This window comes from Stigmatopora argus, chromosome 14 (assembly GCF_051989625.1).
Source record: "Stigmatopora argus isolate UIUO_Sarg chromosome 14, RoL_Sarg_1.0, whole genome shotgun sequence".
NCBI lineage: Eukaryota > Metazoa > Chordata > Actinopteri > Syngnathiformes > Syngnathidae > Stigmatopora > Stigmatopora argus.
In genome coordinates this window covers 8,776,777-8,796,092 of record NC_135400.1, presented here as the reverse complement: position 1 = coordinate 8,796,092, position 19,316 = coordinate 8,776,777, and the positions used below count along the sequence as shown (strand labels likewise).

At 36.9% G+C, this 19,316-nt stretch overlaps 3 protein-coding genes across 4 annotated transcripts; 2 read left to right on the top strand and 1 right to left on the bottom strand.

Moving 5' to 3' along the window:
• The first annotated feature begins 5,003 nt into the window (after positions 1-5,003).
• On the top strand, positions 5,004-13,128 carry cnn1b (calponin 1, basic, smooth muscle, b). Its single transcript, XM_077619428.1, has 7 exons — positions 5,004-5,284; positions 9,081-9,202; positions 9,690-9,756; positions 10,081-10,218; positions 10,987-11,103; positions 11,271-11,417; positions 11,544-13,128. The coding sequence occupies exons 1-7, from the start codon at positions 5,225-5,227 to the stop codon at positions 11,784-11,786; spliced, it is 894 nt and encodes a 297-aa protein (XP_077475554.1). The 5' UTR covers positions 5,004-5,224; the 3' UTR covers positions 11,787-13,128.
• A 434-nt stretch (positions 13,129-13,562) lies between these two features.
• elof1 (elongation factor 1) lies at positions 13,563-16,297 on the bottom strand. The gene is made up of 4 exons (XM_077618069.1): positions 16,111-16,297; positions 15,480-15,605; positions 15,339-15,409; positions 13,563-14,995 (listed from the first exon to the last, which is right to left on the bottom strand). Exons 2-4 carry the CDS (start codon positions 15,593-15,595, stop codon positions 14,931-14,933), a joined length of 252 nt encoding a protein of 83 aa, XP_077474195.1. The 5' UTR covers positions 15,596-15,605; positions 16,111-16,297; the 3' UTR covers positions 13,563-14,930.
• Positions 15,780-19,238, top strand: tmem205 (transmembrane protein 205). Of its 2 annotated transcripts, none has more exons than XM_077618068.1 (4): positions 15,780-15,921; positions 17,203-17,316; positions 17,396-17,559; positions 18,114-19,238. In XM_077618068.1, the coding sequence occupies exons 2-4, from the start codon at positions 17,217-17,219 to the stop codon at positions 18,414-18,416; spliced, it is 567 nt and encodes a 188-aa protein (XP_077474194.1). In that variant the 5' UTR covers positions 15,780-15,921; positions 17,203-17,216; the 3' UTR covers positions 18,417-19,238. The 2 variants fall into 2 exon arrangements, with proteins under 2 accessions (XP_077474194.1, XP_077474193.1); XM_077618067.1 differs by lacking the exon at positions 15,780-15,921 and adding an exon at positions 16,438-16,706.
• The last annotated feature ends 78 nt before the right edge of the window (positions 19,239-19,316 follow it).

The window sequence follows — 19,316 nt, the reverse complement described above, 5'->3', positions numbered from 1 at the left end:
AGAATCAACATTCCAAGCAGTTATAAACAAGCAGATTTTTTTTACAAGGTGCTTAATGCCTCTGCCTGGCATTTGATAGGAATAACTTTTTAGAACAGCTTGTTAACAAGTGGCACCTTCGTGTCATCAGTGACCTCACACATTATATGTCTTCTGCCAGGAGCCCAGCCCAGCCTGCCGGCTAGTGGGTTCAAAAAATGTGCTTACATCTTAAGACATTTGAATTGCTAATCTTGTTGACAGCGATACACATCCAATCTGTTTAAACTGAGAACCTTGGTTGGCATTGAATGAACTTCAACTTGAATGTTTCCTTATGATAAATTCATTCAAATTCACAGCAAAAGGATTAAAAAGCCACATGATTCTCCATCAATTAATTTGTCCTAAATAATATAATGTATATAGTGATAAAATGACTTTATATATATATATATATATATATATATAAAAAGTCATTTTATCACTATATACATTATATTATTTATATTTATATGTATATATATATATATATATACATACATATATATACATATATATATATACATACATATATACATATATATACATATATATATATATATATATATATATATATATATATATATATATATATATATATATATATATATATATATATATATTGAAGCCCATGTTTAAGAATACTGAGTCAGCTAAAGTGCACAGTGCTAAAGAATGTGCTAAATTGCATAGGAGGGGTGGAAGAGTGCTAACTGAGGTGGTGATAAGAAGGTGAAATGTCAAGGGAAATGGTCTATTATGAGGAGGTGCATGAAAATAAAAATATTTCATATAAGGTAATGTAATAATTATTTCACAGTGCACCATTAGATGGGGTAAAAGCCCATGACACACAGATGGATTGAATCAAAAAAAGACTTTACATAGGGAAGGAAAGAGTTTCGCAGTCATTGGCGCATGGCAGTGCAAGCAGATTAAAACTACTACCTCGCCTGGAGACAGTGCAAAGGATGCTTAGCCTCGTTCATGATGGATCAAAACTTGAAAGCAACCTCCTGTCAGCCACAGATGTCAGGCTCTAGCTCAGGGCCAGCCTTTCTCCTCCATTTATTCAAGCAAGAAACATCCAATTTCTTTATGCCAGATGGGATTTCTGGTCTCTCAATAGGGGGTTATGGATTAAATACCACTCCCGGCAAAAAAATGTTGATGTTCGGTTCATTAATGCTTCAGTTTTTGGTTGTTGCCAAAGATATAGAACTTGTTTCAGTGTTAAGTCCAAGAAACACCTCTTGCTAATGTGTCAGAATGGCCCAATGGTCCAAGGTGCCAGATTCAAGGTGTTTAGCCCCTGTAACTTTCTTTATTGGGATAGCGGATGTACAATTTTTTTTATTGCTTCCAAAGCTATTCGATCTATAATCTATCGATACATAACTGCGGATACTTTTAAGTCAGGATAGCTGAGTGGTCTAATAAGGTATCAGAATCAAGTTGTGCTACCCTTTTCATGGTTTTGAGAACAATAGACAGACAGAGTTCAAATTAAAATGTTTAATCCTTTCATGGGATATCAATGATGGTGCTAAACATCCATTCCATTTTTAATGGGAGGAGCAAATGAACAATTACCCCCCCAAACACAGTGACAACTTCACAAAGAAACAAACTATTTCTTATGCAATACTCTATTGAATAACTGTTGTTTCTGGTAAAATAAAAACATTTAGCCTCAATAAGAAAAAAGAAACAACGGCGATAACTAACATTCATATATCACCTAAGCCTTATGTGAGCTGTAATTTAGAAAAATGTTTTAACTTTTGTGTTTGACACCCTAGAAGCCAACTGAGGTTAACACTGTCAAGTAACCCGGTGTCAGTATGTACACCCAGTGATTGGTCACTACTTCATGGTACTACTATAGGCTGCCTTTCCAGCTGTGACAGCCCTAAAGAAACCCTCAACCAGATAAGTCATAAACAACCGCCTTGGAGGGCAAAAAAAGAAACATATACAGATAATACTAAGAACTAAGACTACTAATACTAAGACTTCACTCGTCAAGACATTTTTAGTCTAACCAAATACAGATTTGTTTGATACCTCCTGTTGGAGTGCAACCACAGGTAGGAGTTATTAGACCTCCTTTCACTGTTACAGCATCTTGGGGCCCTCTACCATAAATAGTCAGGCAGAGCAAAGTGAGGACAAGACTAAGTGGGTGGGGAGAGCGAGAGAGTTCCTGAAACTACTCTAATCCCCCTCTTTATCTCCGCTCCTTCCTCCTATCCCGTAGTTTTGTATAATTTCACCAGCTTCGTCCCTTGCACTCTTTTGTTTGCTGTCTCATTCATCCAACCAACCGTTTGAAGTTCCTTTTCAAGATGTTCTACCACTGATGCATACGAACACTCTTAAATACTCTTCTGGGATGCGTCAGTTTTAGTACCAGTGGAAAGGAAAAACTAGAAATTACCACAGAGTAATATAAACAACTTTGGTGTTGCTTATGTAATGCTTTTCCAAAAGTGTTTTATTTTAGATTTAGACATGCAAACATCAGTGGCTAAATACTATGAAGTGATTACAAATACAATGACTTTTATAGTTTAACTTTACATAGTCCAATTAATATAACAGCAAGATCTTTTTTCCTCAAATTGTCTGATTACACAGTAGCTTCGTGTGATACTACGCAACACAGTTAAAATAGACAATTAGTTAAGACATCAGGCCAGCATAAACTATGAACCCCACCGCAGAATAAATATCAAACTGTAGTCTGTTATTTTCAAGTATGAGGTATTTTTTTTCACAAGACATAACTTCTCAGTCGGCAGAGCCTCTTGCTACTCCTATCATGCCCAAATAAAGTGTCCATTCTACAAGCCACAAGTGTGCTGCCTCATCCTCTATCTGAAATGTTTATTGGAGACTTGTTTGGTTCGCACATGAATGTAGGCATAACTGAGTTGAATAGGTTAATGATCCCCATCTAGTTTTTATTGAACCTTTTTTCAATACAGTTCATCTTAACTCTTTCAGTGACAGTGATGATGATAGATGATTGTTTGTTGCTTCATTAAAATCACTCTTTTATATGATCATAATGTTGCGATAGCTCTGTTCATTCATTCATTCTCAACACTACTTATCCTCCTCAGGATCATCCCAGCAGATTGTGGGCAAAAGGCGGACTAGTCTAGTCACAATTCAGTTAGTCACAGAGCGAGACAACCACTCGCACACACATTGACATCACCACAGAGTAGGAATCAATCCCATGCTGCCTGCACTGAAGTCAGGCAAAAGAACCACTGCACCAATGAGCACCAATTTGGTGGCGAAAAAAAAGACATTTGGATATACTATTTCTCACTCCTTTATACATTTCCTCAATATTGGACCGAGACTCAGAATCAGCAGATTTACAAGATCCGATGACTAAATCTTAGACTCACGTACATATATATGTATGTATCAACCCTATCTGAAATACAGAACAGATTTTGAGGTCCAAATTATGCAGTCACGAGACGAATTCATTGTAAGGGACCAGTGAAACTTCACAGGTTAGTGGAAGACTGCTGCAGCAGTACATCATCTGAGTTTTCTGTGTGCACGCACGCGTGTGTGCACTCTCATTTTTCTATGCGCCATCTGTCCATTCTTTCCCTCCTCTCTGTTAGATTGGCACGTCGCCCATGTGTCTGTTAGTGACACAAACAAAAGTGAGAGCATGGGGTGAATCATGTTCTCTCTGGGGAGCCACCTACTCTGTCGCTCCGCTTAACAGACCCCCTGAATCTGTCGCATTCCTTCCCCTGTCATCCGCCTGCGTGCGTGCGAGTGTTTGAGGGAGAGATAAAGAGAGAATAGGTGAGAGGGTTTACCCAGTTTAAAAAAGGAAACAACGTAATTGAGTGATGTCAGGCTTTTCCGAGTCGCTCCTGTGTAAAATCAGGCAAGCTGAATACCAAGTATACGTGGTAGTGTTAGTGCAGAAATACTAAAGCATTTACCAACACTGACTTTTTAAAATACATTTATTCAAACATCTTGTCATGAATTAACTTTTGACGTTGTTTGTTTTTTCCTCACACATAATATGAATTTAGTACTATAGCAAAAATAATTAATTTACATATTTCACTCTGATGCCTTGTCATTCCGCTTGCTGATAAAGTAGTGCAGGGGTAGGGAACCTATGGCTCAAGTGCCATATGTGGCTCGTTTGATGGGTGCATTTGGCTCTCCGCTAACCTGCGAGCTAAAGTATGGAAACCGCTTATGAGAGAGCTGAGTCCAGAATGCACCAATTGGGGTGTCACATCAGCACTGAGGCACCGACACTACCTATAGCGCCACTTTATGTAATCATAGTCCTTTTTCCCCGTTATTCAATATTCTAACAATGCTGTCATAGGAATTCAGAGACTTTTTGTAACTTAAAAGTGATGGAATGACAAAAAAATGCGCACATTGATAAATCTCCAAAATTCTATGACAGATTAATGTGACATAAATGTATTCACGGCCAATGATCAGGTTTCAGTGCCATTGGCCAATCCATTTTTAATTGTTAGAATTTCTAGATCAATTGCAAAACTATATTAATTGCAGGATTGTTCGTATGTTTAATCTATCCAATGCATTATTTAACCATAAAACTATTCAACATACTATCATTATTTCATCCACGGCCTATTGTCATGTTTCAGTGCCATTGACGGCAATCCAATTGATGTGGGAGGGCTGGCAGAGATCATATTTTACTTTCTCCAGTTGTCTAGTCTGGGCGAATCATTAGTGCTGATAAGAAAGATCTTTTTTACCCCTTTTATTTTATTTTATGTCATGTGAGATAGTGACTAAAGTTCACTAAAGTGCAAAGCATCCCTGGGTTTCTTAGAAGTGGAAAAAGTGACAGATTAAACTAATACCGAGGCAATGACATCACCATCTTCGATGAGGAAGATGCATCGTGATTGGACGATCTTCTCGACCAATCACAGGCGACGCAGTTGGCCAGCGTTTAAAGCACATTCTGAAAAGTGTCGGAAAGTTGCGTGCACATTGCGCACTTGGTGCAAACGGAACAGCTTTGAATAATATTAAATACTATCCGATCACTTGGGAACTATCCCGCGTGCTTCTTTTGTCCAGGACTCACAACTTTGATCATTCCGTCCATTTTAAATCTCTGCCTACTCGCATTGTAAATAGACTTAGCAGCAACATGTCACAACATTTCAGGAGTGGACCTGCATTCGGACTTTCTGCCGAGGTCAAAAGTAAGGTAAGATGGGTTTTTCTTACTTACTCTCTTTCTTACTTTTCAATCATTTTGACAGAAACTGTTTGGAAACCGGAATAACGATCAGTGGTCTAGTGATGTTATGTTTGCTGTGATCCTAAGGGGGCATCACCAAGAGATACTGAATACAGAATCTGGCAAAAGTTGGAATACATTTGCGCATGCTATTAGATAAGAAATAAATGATTTTGAACTCTTTGTCTGCCATAAGATGTCCAATTCATTCAAAGTGGGAGTTTAGGCAGCGAATGAGCCTTCATTTGTTGCCGGCCCCTCCCACTTCCAATGGATGGACGTCTAATAGTGATCAACTTTAATTGAAATTCACAGCAGAAGGATGAAAGGAGCCATATGATTAGACGTCTATCATCGTCAATGGAAGTGAAATAGTTAATGGTATTGTGCAGATTTTCAGGTACATATAAGGTTAAATAATTGCGGATTTTACGACATTTCAGCTGGAACAGTCTTGCCTGTTTATAGCATACTCCCCATAGTGAGGACCATGCTGATGATGATGAAGTTTGAAGCAATAATACATGTAGTGTAGCATTATTGGCTGGCATTAATGGTGATAAATGCCCAATCCATGTAATTGTACATGCTATTTTGTCATTATTATTATTGCAGTATTTGTTAAGGTAAATGTCAACACAAATTCAATAGATGCCTTATCTGCCTCTCATCAACTTCCAATGAGCAGGATTTGATGATCTAGCAGGATGCTTTGTTTTCCCTCTCAGTTGGCTATTGTGTGTTGTGATGAATCAGGGCCGCTCAAACTCGGTGTGCAGAAGGTCACACTGTATTTGTTCGAACAACCATTCCATCCTCATTATCCTCATACAGTAAGAAGACGTGCTGAACAGAAGGGACATATTATAGTTTTAGTTTAGTGTTCTACTCTAGGATCATAGACAATTTGCTGCCATGTCAGAGTTAATTTGTCAGGGTGACTGGGTCTTCCTCTGACAGTCACATGGTGCGTTCCAGCCTGGTGATGTAAAGGAGGAGCTCACATGCAAGCCAGGAGAATGACAGGTACATTAGTCATAAACAAATGGCCTTTTAAGGAGTGACCGGGACCCTTGCTCGGAACTTGAGAAAGTGTGTTTAGCCTAAACAGTTTATATGAAAGTCAAGAATGACAAAACACTGTCATGAAAGAACACAGCAGGACTGGTTTAGACAAAGTTATGTAAACAACTAACATGCATGAAAAACAACTGATCAAAAGACAATTAGCTGTTGTCTGTCCAAAGACTATTTCATACTTTGATCAATGTTCAGGTAAGGTTTTGCATCTTGCAATAAGATTTCATATCCGTTATAAAAGAAGTAACTTGTTAACAATTACAACTGAAACTGTGCACTTTATGTTTCATAATATAATCAATCATTTTCCCTCCTGGTCTATTATCACATACAATTATGAAACAATACATGCCCAATACAAGTTTCAATGACAAAAAGAAGACTGCCTAGCAGGAAATCAGGTGATACAACGTTGCTTTTTCTCATGACCTGGTTTTTATTTCAGATTATTGGTTCTTGTTGGCTTTTAAACTGCCATTTTGATTACCTAATACAGTCTTCCCCTCAATTGCCTAAAGGTGGGAACAAAGTATGTCTGCCAAAACCGAATTACTGGCACAAGAGTATTTAATCCCTTCCAAAATGTTTTGTAACCGCTATGAGATGGTAGCATGAAACTAGCTCACCTCAACATAAGACCTTGGAACCAAGATGCCACCAGTTAGTAGCAAAGCAACGCTTTCCATAAAATCAGGGGTCCCCAAACCAATTCTCATGACTGCTGTGGGTACACAAACAGTTTAGTCAATGAGGTGACTGCTAAAACAAGTGTCACCTGACCTCAATATACTGATTCCACTTGTAAGATCCCAGATTGGTGAAATAATGTTGTTTTGTTTGGCTGTAATGCAATCCTGCACTCATGGTGGCCCCATTGTGGAATAGTTTGGAGACCACTGCTCTAATTGAAGCCCCTTTTATCGACATCAACAGACCAGCATAATTAAAAACATCACAATTAATCTTATCTTCAAATCCTGGAGGTGTATATGCTGAAGTTTGTAAATTCAAAGCGTCAACTCTTATATTCATACATTTTCCATGAGATTAGATAAATTCAAAGGCCTAATGTCTGGATAACTTACTTTTGCATATTGCTTGTTGGAGTATATTTTCAAATATTGCCGTAGGAATGAGTAGTTTTGAATGTACAATAAATTTTAGTGATGATCAGTATTATCAAATATGCATTTAAAATCTGCTATATAGTCTTGGTGCCAGTCTTGGACCAAGAAATAATACAAAGAAGTAATGGAATTTGCTTCAGTTAACTGTGCCCAAGCCTTGTCAAAAAGGAAAAGAAAAATGTTTTAGCACAAACACATTTCTAATCATTTTTAGAAATAGGTTCCTAGTAGACTTTTAAGACCACAGTAGCCCTTGAAGTTAGTTTTAACATATCTTTGAATCCTTTTTTTGAATGCTTTATCTACTATGCCTTCAAGTAGAATGCATAATCTTCCCCTTTTTTAAATCAAATAATCCTGCAATAATCATTTGTTGATATGGAAGGAGTCCTGGGTGAGCTCTATAGCTCTTTGACCAATGCAGCAGCGACCAAGACTCTGGAAATCCCTTACAAGCGAATTTAAGAACTTATTGAGAAATATTTTATTTTATTTATTCATTTATTTTTTATTTCCACCCTTGGTGGAATTCACGGTTTGGTGTAGGTGGCAGTCAGTTTGTCCAGGTTGTTTACTCGTCCTTTGTTTTTATTGTAGTCAAGTAAAAAAAAAGTGATGTCATTACCTTTCAGTCCTGTAGTCCTGTCATTTTGTCTCTATTGTCAAACCTGACGACCTTTGTTATCGTATGTAACGTCTGAATGGACATTATTGCTCAAAAAATATTCCTGCCTGTCGATACATCGTAGACCCCTATCAGTGGCCTCTCTGCTGGATTTGTATAAACCAGTATTTTAAAGAAACATTTTTATCCCAGGTGTCCTTTTCAGGACATTTGCAGGAGAATCCCTGCCATGGATGTCAGGAGGAACTTGGCTCCAACAGATATTGCCACTTCTGGATTCATATGTATTGAACAAGTGCAGCTTCACACAGGATGAAGGTTAAACAATATAACTGAAGCACTTTGGCTTGGAAGCAGGTCTGGGCTGTTTTTAATGGGCTGAATGTCATTCACTGTAAAAGGGAATATTCTCAAAAAACCCCACTGTAGCAAGGAGTGAGAAATATGAGCTTGGCCAGTCGACGAGGGAGAGTAGGTTACTCAAAGGGAGGGGGGAGGGTGTCGGAGTGTCTGGGAAAGCTGTTTCTCCCAAGTTTGGTGTGATCAAGTGGAAGCTACACCATCCTCATCTCTCTAGCTTAGAAATGTTGCTTGTGTTGGCTGCTTGTCCTAGACTGTGAAGATTTATCTGTGACATAGTGAGGAAACCGGAACAAAAGTAGACAAGGGTCCTCAGATCTCCTATTTATGATTCTCTTCCTGTCATGTCAACAAGCTGTACCTATGGTGTTTTAGTGGTGTTTTTTCTTCCTTACCACAAACCTTTACATTGTACATTAATGCACAATATAATGAAACTAAAGATAAATGGGTTAGAATTAAGTTAAATACAATACAATGATCACAGATGGAGAAGATATTTGAATCATAAATTGGGTCTGGATGTTAGTTTTGCTAGTTTGATGACCTTAATTGTTTGCTCTGTCCCCAGTTGGCAGGGAAGTATGATCCTCATATGGAGGAGGCTCTTAGGCTATGGATTCAGGATGTGACCAGCAGCAAAATTGGAGAGAACTTCATGGAAAGTCTGAAAGATGGAGTCCTGCTTTGCGAGTGAGTGCGATTTCTGAGCTGCATCAGAAATAATATCTTTATTCCTCAGATTTAAAGAAACCCTGTTATTAATAATGATGCATGATGGACTAATGGTTAGCATATCCTTCTCAGAGTTTTGGGATCAATGGTTCAATCTCTTGTTGTGGATTTTCTGTGAAGTTTGCATATTCATCCCATGCCTGTGTGGCTTTTCCCTGGGTACTCTAGTTTCGTCTCGCATCCCCAAAACATGCATTGTAGGCTGATTAAGCACTCCAAATTGTGTGCGTATGAATTTGTCTTTTTGTCACAGAAAAGTAATGTCATTAGTAATGGGGCATCTAAATTATTACAAATAAGGTATCAAGACATAACACACGTTTAATGAATGAGCAGAATATTTGGGAAGAATTTTGTATGCTGTTCGCACACTAATATGCTGTGTCTGTTATGTGAATTCAATATATTTGTGACCTTTTTTTCACATCACTTTGTTTCTTTGTAGACTCATTAATGTTCTCCAGCCAGGTTCTGTGAGAAAGATCAACCGCTCCAGTCAAAACTGGCACCAGGTAATATAATATCAGATGGAGTTGTCATATGTTCTCTGTTCTATTGCTAGGCAACTAATAGCTCAATCGCTGGTAAATTACTAGCCTTATGCAGACGTGGAAATATTAGATGGCACCTTGTAAACCTGTTTCATTCCTGTTTAACAGACATTTAATTTTTTAAATTACTATATCTCTTTTTTAACTGGTTTGTCTGTTGTAACTATTTGTATTTTTTATGTCATTGTGTTGTACCATTCTGTGATGTAAAGTGTCTTTAAAAATAAAATGCAATATTATTACTAATTGTTGCTAATTTTATACATATTTTTATGCTTTCTTCAGTTGGAAAACATTGGAAATTTTGTCCGTGCAATCACAGAATATGGCCTGAAACCTCATGACATCTTTGAAGCCAACGACTTGTTTGAGAATGCCAACCATACTCAGGTTCAATCCACTCTCATCACTCTGGCAGGAATGGTGAGGACAAATATCAACTAAAACACTTTACTCTGATTTTGTTGCTGTGTTTCTCTTCCTAAGATAAATAACTCCTACTCCTACTGTCTGTGCATGATGAACTGTAGTCTAGGGTGCCATTGTTGTTGTGCCTCATGCCTAATTATTAGTTGGCATGTAGCATGGCTCTTCACCAGCCATGCTACATGCCAACTAATAGTTAATTCTCCTGGTGGCAAAACCGCTCATTAGAGCTACTCTTCCCGTCGAATGAAACAATCTTTGTGGGGAGGAATTCCAGGACATTGTAAGCAGATAATAGTTGAAGCCTCAAACCTGCTCCTCTTTTGAAACAGCTTTTCTAGTTTTAAATAGGAATACAACCCCTGTTATATAGTAGATGAATAGTTAGGCCTATCACAAGTTGTATTTTTCATAGTGTGGCTAGGCCCACAACTTTTATTTATGTGTAAATATATTATATTTATTATTATTTATAATTTAAAAAATAATCCCCCACCCACCATCAAAAATACATACTTCTGAATTCAATCTTGATGATAAAGATAATATTTTTTACTAGGTTTCCAGCTGGTATTTGTAGCCAAATATCTGGAATTTTAACCTTGAAACAAAAACCCTATGAATGTGTAAAGAAAAATTAAGGTATGACTGCAAGGCAACTGGAAACACAAATCGCAATTGTTAAAACAGTCAAATACAACACAAGACTGGCATTTATATATATATATTATTAGTTTTGAATACATTATTCTTTTTTCCCCCCAGACCAAGTCAAAGGGATTCCACTCAAAGTATGACATGGGAGTGAAGTATGCCGAGAAGCAACAGCGCCGCTTTGCTCCAGAGAAGCTCAGGGAGGGACGTAACATCATCGGCTTGCAGGTCGGTAGCAGTAGCAAACTACTGGTATTCTACGTTTAGGCAGAATGATCAAATTAATCCATATTTCTTACAAAGGTCTTCTTAGTCATATTTAATTTGACAAGGCAGTGGTCTTCAACCTTTTAAATTTTGGAATAGTCATAAAAAATACTTTGTGTCACTTCCAGATGGGGACCAATAAACTTGCCAGTCAAAAAGGTATGACTTCTTATGGTACAAGGCGCCATCTTTATGACTCAAAAATGGGCATGGAGAACCCAATGGACCAGTCAACAATCAGTCTACAAATGGGTACCAACAAAGGAGCCAACCAGGTCAGGGGGCACTGTTAATTAGCCACATAGGATTTTTTTTGTAACAATTACGTTTTTTTTTGCAACATACTGCTCTATCGGCAAACCACCGGTTTTCCAATTTATTCCTGTCTTTTCTCTCGCCAGTCTGGTATGACAGCACCAGGAACAAGAAGACACATTTTTGACAAGAAGTTGGATCTGGAGAACTGTGACACCAGCACTATATCACTTCAAATGGGCACCAATAAAGTAGCCTCCCAGCAGGGCATGACCACCTATGGCCTCCCCCGCCAGGTTTATGACAACAAATACTGCGCCAACCCTTCCGGAACCCACTTTAACAATGGAAGTGAAGTTGAGTTTGATGGCTATGAGTACTCTGACTAAAAAAAAAAAATACAGGCAGCCTCAAACACCCGCCCCACTTTTTTTTTTTTGCTAAACTTTAGACAACCAGCCATGACTTGTGATAAGCGACCCCCTCTTCCGTTTTTACTCTTGGGAAATGTTTGTCTTTCCATGTGTAAAACATTAAATAGTGTTTAGTTTACATTCAACTTTCATGTTGTGGCCAACTTCTGTATTTAATCTAGAGTGATCATGTCTCTCGAGAGGCTAATATTTAATGTCTGTGCTATTTATAGATCATTTTTAAGACAATCATATTCCTTCATTGGCATCAAACATCCAGACAAGTGAAATTTGGCAGTTTTTGTCATTGACAAGTCATCATGTTGGTGCTACTGATTTTTACGAGTAATCCACGTCCTCATTGAAATGTAACAGGACTGCAGTTTTCCTTCTCTGGCCACAACCGACAAGAGTGAAACAAACAGGACTAATAGACCTTGAGTATATTTACTTTTGAGCATCGACATTGATTTTATCTTGTCATGCACCTATTAAGTTACCCATGGTTCCAGACATATGCTACTGTATCCCAATCAATGTGGTTTGTGTAGGATGTTACCTCAAATTTTGTTTAAGTATAATGAACCATAAGGGTGACCAAAAACTGGTGTATCACAAGAGTACAGCATTGGACCGCATTCAGTATTTGAATGTAGTCATCTATTTCTAATCCGTACACTTTCCTTTTGCCTGAGAATTCCCAACTTGATGCTGTTGCTCCACTTTTTACTTGCCTTTACTTTTGTGCAGAAAACAGATTGATAAAATTAAGTATGCACACCAATTTCTATTTTTTGAAGATACAATCGCATTGCTGTACTTCACCAAATGTCTTGAATGTAATGTTGCTGTTAGTGCCACAAGCTGCTGCTGGATACTTATGCTAAGAAAGTAGAAAAATGTGTACAATCAACGTGCATGAGTCCACCATGGTTGGCGCACACTTCAGATGGAGTTCCATACTTGGTTCATATTGTTGAGATGTACAGTCAATACTAGAATTGATAGCCTTTCAGCTTGGAATAGAGCACCATCTAGTGTTTTCAAAGTTTCACACAAGACAAAATCCATGTACTGAGTCATCAGTCAGATCTTTTTAACATTCCTTTAATTAAATAAAAAGAATGCGAACAATGAAGAGTATTTTTACAGAGCCTTTACTAATTTGTGTCAACTAAAATGTACTAAAAAATGTTGATTCAGTGGTTAACTTTCACCATTCAAGAGTAGGCTGTGTTTCAACAATACGGAAACGTCTTTTTCTATGCTGGCTTTCACTAAACATGACATTTGTGCAATAAAATCACTTGAAAACTAACATTTAGATTTGCTTCTGGAATTATCTTGAAATGCAGAGTAAATATAAATGAAATGGGGATCCTGTGAAGAAATAATTAAAATACAGAACAATTACCAGTACAATATGTGGGTGTGAGCGTACATACGTGTATATATATATATATATATATATATAAAAAAATATAAATATATATATATATACACGTGTGTATATATATACGTATATATATATATATATATACGTGTGTATATATATATATATATATATACGTGTGTATATATATATATATATATATATACGTGTGTATATATATATATATATATATATATATATATATATATATATATATATATATACGTGTGTATATATATATATATATATATATATGTGTGTATATATATATACGTATATATATGTGTATATATATATACGTATATATATAACAGATAAATGTGTATCTACGATTTAAAGTGACATCAATAGATCATATTGGAAAACATCACATACTATTAAAAATGCAGTGAAGAGCATGTGTTATATAGATATGTTGTGTGTCAATTTGGTCCAGAGAGGTTCCTTATTAATAAATAAAAAGTACAAACACAATTAAAAAGTACGTACACGATTATGGAACAAAATGAGAAATCAACGGTTTTACAATCATATAGAAAATACTAGGTGCCTACAATTCTAAATGAGACTAAATTAAAAATTACATGACATAAGGATATTCAAAGTAATTTATAATGCCAACATAGACAAATATATATACCTAGTATAGACAAATCCCCCATTGAGGAGGTTGGTGAATTACTGCGATACCAGGTTTCCATTATTTCTATACGTGTTAAAAAGCTGCTACCGCTCCAAGCAAGTGACAAGAAAGTCAATTACATTTTTGTTTTTACTTGGAGCAAACCTAATCTGAAATTTTAAGCATGCAAATAGAACATTTTGGACAGACAATCTGAATTGTAGTCACAAAGTAAGCATTCGCATTTATACTGGTTTCCTATATTAGTGGAAAATACTTGAAGTACTTTTTTGGTGTATTATTACTACCCACCACTGTACATGAATGTGGACTAGAGGATTGTCAAAAAAAACTATTGAAGCGTAACAATTGGAAAAAAATAAAATAAAATAAGTTAAATCACTACAAAATGACAAATTAACTTTCAGTGTACCAAATTTAGGGGCAAAATGTCCCCATTTGGTGGCAACCTACAGCTGTGCAGCATCAAATGATGATTCAGCATGACATTCTCGTTTATACCATGTCTATGGTATAAACAAAAGCACAAATTACCATATTTTTCTGATTAACTGGCGCTACTTTTTTTCCTCTCTATTGTACCGTTTGGTTTTGATGACAAAGCGGTATGTTTATGGATTTCTTTTTCAGACAAACATGCTTAGATATTTGTCTTAAAAATATATTTTAAAAATGATTATTAAATATAATTTAGCTCAGCGACCATGATGACATTACCACTTAGGGTGCGTTTAAAGTCTCTACAGCGAGATTAAGTGTCTCATTTTGACAACCACACAACCATGGCAAATAAAATATTTTAAAAGAATGGCTATCCAAAATTTGCCATTACATTTTGATGAATTAGATATTTCTGTTTAAAATATTTCTATGCCAATAGTACATAGTAAGACATGGATAACTGCAGTTTATAGTCAGGTATGCAGTATATATGGACTTTCTGCTTAAATTTTGTGATATTTGGTCAGTGCAGTTTATAGTCAGGTGCACTTTATAGTCTGGAAATTACGATAAGTTTCTGTAGTAAATAAACGAAGGGAAGAGATCACTGATTGGCTGCTTCACATGCATCTATCCAGTCACTGTAAACATCCACTGGCTCTGACAAATCTGTTGAGTTAATTTAAGGAACATTCAAATAACAGGGGGAGTACAATCAAAATAAAGGGTGAATATAAGTATATCGACATATAGCTCGGCGATGTGTAACATTTGCATGTTTTCCCTGTGCTTGCTTTTCTCTATGCCAGCTTTTTCCCACATTCCCAAAACATGCCTTTTATACTATTCAAAGACACACAGTAGTATTAATCTTTGTCTATATTGGATTGTCTGGTGATCAGTCCAGGATGTTTGCAAAGCTAAACTTGGCTTGATGCTATGCAAAGTGTCAAGGGAATCATTTACTTTACCTGAATGTCTTGGAAAAACACAACTTTTTTTGTAAGGATACAGGTTATAGGAGTCTGGAACTCCTCCAAGCAAACACTGCAAGATATAATTCCTGTGTTTCGGGTTCGCTCCCTGGAAAGACACAGTGCGAGTCAACACATTCTGTGCATTGTGTTTTCAAGGCATTTCAAACTGAACTTACATTTTCACATCACAGGACTTCTCGTGATTACAAAACGGACATGTGAACTGCGTGTCCAAATTGCCGGTCATTTTTTTCTTAGGGGGAGGCTTTCGCTTGGATTTTCTGCGCCCCATTTTTCTTGTACTGCAGTTAAGAAAACAAACCAAAAGTAGTCATCATTTTCAGTCAAAATTTCAAAATGACAACTTTTCCCCAAATAAACTATGTTTTGCCACATGCCATATGAGTATTCATTTGTTCGGTGCCATTGACGATGATAGATATCCAATCATGTGGGTCTTTCATCCTTAGGCCGTTAATTTGAATGAGTTTATCACTGGTAGACGCCCACTCCATTTGAACTAGGAGGGCTGTTCATTCGCTGCCAACCATCCCAGTCAAAGTGGATTGGACGTCAACATTTACGACTGACTAGTTACGTCACTGGCAGTACTCCAAGGTCAGATATTTCTTACGTCGATTGTCGCGGGAATATCCATAAAACATTGAAATAAATGTCCGAGGAACTTGCAAAATAGACCACTGTATACATGTATCAACTAAGCCATTATATTAGTAAATTCATGATATGCGCGAGCTGGTTAGCAACGCTATTTACCAATCGGAACACAATGAGAAACAAACGTACCTTCGGATATGTTTACCGTTCTCCGATGTTGCTTTGTTGGGCTTGTATGAGTTTTTTGTACACTGTGAAATTTTGTTTTAAAAGAGGCCGCTATAGCAAGAAAGGAATATTTGACTTTTTCTTTTACAAAATGTTGTTATTATACTGGAGCGCGAGGCGCTTCCATATGACGTCATTGCCTCTCCAAATTCTCAAATCAGAAAATATTTAAAAACAAATTATGAAAATTCGGAAGACCCTAATTATATGATGTGTGTTCGTACAAGATAAATTACTGAAGGTGATGCACAATATAGGCTATTTGAGGGGGAAATTACCTTCTTTTGGACTACACGCATAAAATAGGCGTAATGCTCGCAAATGGTTATAAAACCCATGCATCAAAGCCTGTAAAAGAATGCATTTTGAAAATGGTAGTTTAAAAACTCAAACAAACAAAAAATATCGGAATGAGCGTCATTAGAAGGCGTGCCTGTGGAGTACACAGGAAGTTAAAGACATTCGACCTCTCCTCGCTCGCACTTTCATAATATCAGTCGCTCGGACTGATATAATAAAAATACAATATTGAATTGCAGATATCGTCCGAGACAAAGGTATGTTCTTACATTTTACTTCACTCAATATTCATTTACGCATCATCATAATTTACACGGTGCTTTTGAAACCCAATAAAACGATGTCGTGCTGCTGGTCAACGCGTCAATTTTATTATTATTTTTATTTATTTTTAAATGATGCCAACATACAAATCATATTACTATTGTGCAGATTAACTGCTTGTACATCGTACCTTGTCTTGTAATGAATGTATTTCTTAGGCCAGCAACGTGTTTATTGATTGCTTTTACTAAGAGTCTAACTCTAACAGAACATCATCTGTTGCAAGTGCGCATGCTGCAGGCTGCAAGATACAGACATTACTGTTTATCTGCTTGGAACATCACGTCTTAAAAAATATACACTTAACTGGAATCTAAATGACCTCATCCATTTCATTTAGGTCCCACTCACCTAGGATTAAATTCTTGTGAAGACTGTTGTTACCTTTGTGTCATTTTAATCTCTTGTGTTATGTTGATTGCTCTATAGGTTTTCCTGTCACCATGGCAACCGATGGGGATCCCTCTAACTTGTTGAAAGTGTTACACCTCCTAGTGCTCTCCTTCTCTTGGGGCATTCAGATCTGGGTCTCCTTTATTGGAGGTGAGAGGAGGACAAGAGTTTGACACATTAAGAACTTGAATCCCCTTTCCTTTTTCTGATTACATTCTTGTGTTTGCAGGTTTTGCTTTGGTATGGCAGGTGACTCGACACACCTTCGGCCTGGTGCAGAGTAAACTCTTCCCAGTTTATTTCTACTGCTTATTGGCCAGCCATTTTATAAGCCTGGCTATTTATGCTGTATATCATCCGAGAGAACTGCTGAACACACAAGAAACAGTGCAGGTAGCACATGCACACAAAGTTTTTAATAGAAATGGAACTCACCGTGTGGTCGAAGCCCAGATTTTCAATGCAAACAATGTAGGATACACTGAACACTCATGGTCATTCACAGCCAGTTCTCTCAGTTTAAAGGAATTCCACATATAGCCTTATAAATGATAGGCAATTTGTTAAATACTATGACATTTATTTGTAAGTTGTATACCAAAATAAGATTTTCAACATATGTGGGCGCCAGATCTTTGCCAGATCAAGTGTTTTGTTGTTGTTTTCAAATACAAAAGATAGGCACTTGCCCTAAAGATTAAAAAAATACTTAAATGTTGGATAAAAAAAACTGCAAAACTTCTGTCTTAAATATATTTTCTCCCCACCCACCTCATTTGTGCTGTCAGCCCACAAATAGGAAGTATAATAACTCTTTCATTCATTAAACAATCCATTGATTTTTAAAGGAGATGGAAAAATAGTTAATTAAATGTGCAAGTCTCTAGTATACCATTATTAATATGCTTACAAATATTCAGTATCGCTTGGATTCTGCTCTTTTTCAGATGGTTCTGTATTTTGTGGCTTTGGTGATGGCTGGTGTAAATGGTCAATGGTTTGGTCCAGCAGCCACTGAGATTATGTTCCTGATGAGGGCGGTGGAAAAGGAGCATGGTCTTGGTAATCAAGTTGGACTAAGTGCTGAAAAGGAAGGCTATTCCAAACTTAAAGAGAAAGACCCCAAGTATAAAGGCTACAGGAGAACTTTCAGCCGCTACCACGGGTTAACCAACCTCTGCAACCTGATAGGCGTCATCTGCACCACAACTAATTTGATCTACACTGCTCTAAATCTTTCTACAATTTAGGCATCATGAGGTGTTAGCAGGGTCTCATCGGGTTGAATTATACCAATACCAATTATGTACTTATCTTTGTTTGTTTGCCCTTTTGTCAAGTTTAACCATTTAAATTTTATTTGTCACTACCTTCCAACATGTCCTGAGTGTCCTCCAATTTCGCACAAATTAGATTGGATACACATAAAAAGGATGTATGGATGTGCTCAATCCATTGCAAAAACATTTAAATTTGATTTTAAGGTTTTTGGCCAAGTGTGGCTGAATGTAAGCATTTCCAGTAGGGGGCGATGCCTAATCACGTTTAAAAATGACCAACCCATGGCATATTTGTTCAATAGATTTAGCCAGTGGAAACAAGTCGGATTTTAGTGATCATTTTTTAAATGAATGTTTCAGTTACACTCATTTGACTATTTGAATCGCTCAGGTGGAAAGTGGTGATTAACTCTCATCTTTCTTGTTGTGAATATAGAATAGTTTGCCAACAGTAGGAGAGCATTCCATTTGAACTGGAAGGGTTGGCAACATGTGAATGAATGTTCATTCGCAGCCAACCCTTCCCAGTTGATGGGGAAGAATGTGTTCATATCTGATCCTCACACTGTGAAAGATCTTTTTGTAATGATATCTCAAGAAAAAAAATACAACTCTCATTTGAAAGTACAGGAGGAAAAAGAAACTAGAAAGATTTAACTGGGCGTGTGAACAAGAGGAAGTACAGAAACAAAATAATTTTACTATAGCATAATCCTCATTCCTATAACACGGAAGCAGATTTTGCTGTGTGCAAGGCAGTCATGTCAGAAATAATAAAGATATGCAATTTAATGTGGCTGAATATTTTGAAGTAGAGCTGGGTAAAAGAATTTGGGGGGTCATTTTAAGGTTCTTTGTTAACTCATTCGC

Excerpts from the sequence above, each read along its gene's own strand:
- elof1 (XM_077618069.1), bottom strand. The coding sequence starts at position 15,595 with ATGGGGCGCAGAAAATCCAAGCGAAAGCCTCCCCCTAAGAAAAAAATG. Across the intron at positions 15,410-15,479 it reads AAGTCCTGTGATGTGAAAAT|GGAGCGAACCCGAAACACAG; the intron begins GTAAGTTCAGTT and ends GTGTCTTTCCAG. Across the intron at positions 14,996-15,338 it reads GTTCCAGACTCCTATAACCT|ATTTGTCAGAGCCAGTGGAT; the intron begins GTATCCTTACAA and ends TTAACTCAACAG.
- cnn1b (XM_077619428.1), top strand. The coding sequence starts at position 5,225 with ATGTCACAACATTTCAGGAGTGGACCTGCATTCGGACTTTCTGCCGAG. Across the intron at positions 9,203-9,689 it reads GATGGAGTCCTGCTTTGCGA|ACTCATTAATGTTCTCCAGC; the intron begins GTGAGTGCGATT and ends GTTTCTTTGTAG. Across the intron at positions 11,104-11,270 it reads GTAACATCATCGGCTTGCAG|ATGGGGACCAATAAACTTGC; the intron begins GTCGGTAGCAGT and ends TGTCACTTCCAG.
- tmem205 (XM_077618068.1), top strand. The coding sequence starts at position 17,217 with ATGGCAACCGATGGGGATCCCTCTAACTTGTTGAAAGTGTTACACCTC. Across the intron at positions 17,317-17,395 it reads CTGGGTCTCCTTTATTGGAG|GTTTTGCTTTGGTATGGCAG; the intron begins GTGAGAGGAGGA and ends TTGTGTTTGCAG. Across the intron at positions 17,560-18,113 it reads ACACACAAGAAACAGTGCAG|ATGGTTCTGTATTTTGTGGC; the intron begins GTAGCACATGCA and ends GCTCTTTTTCAG.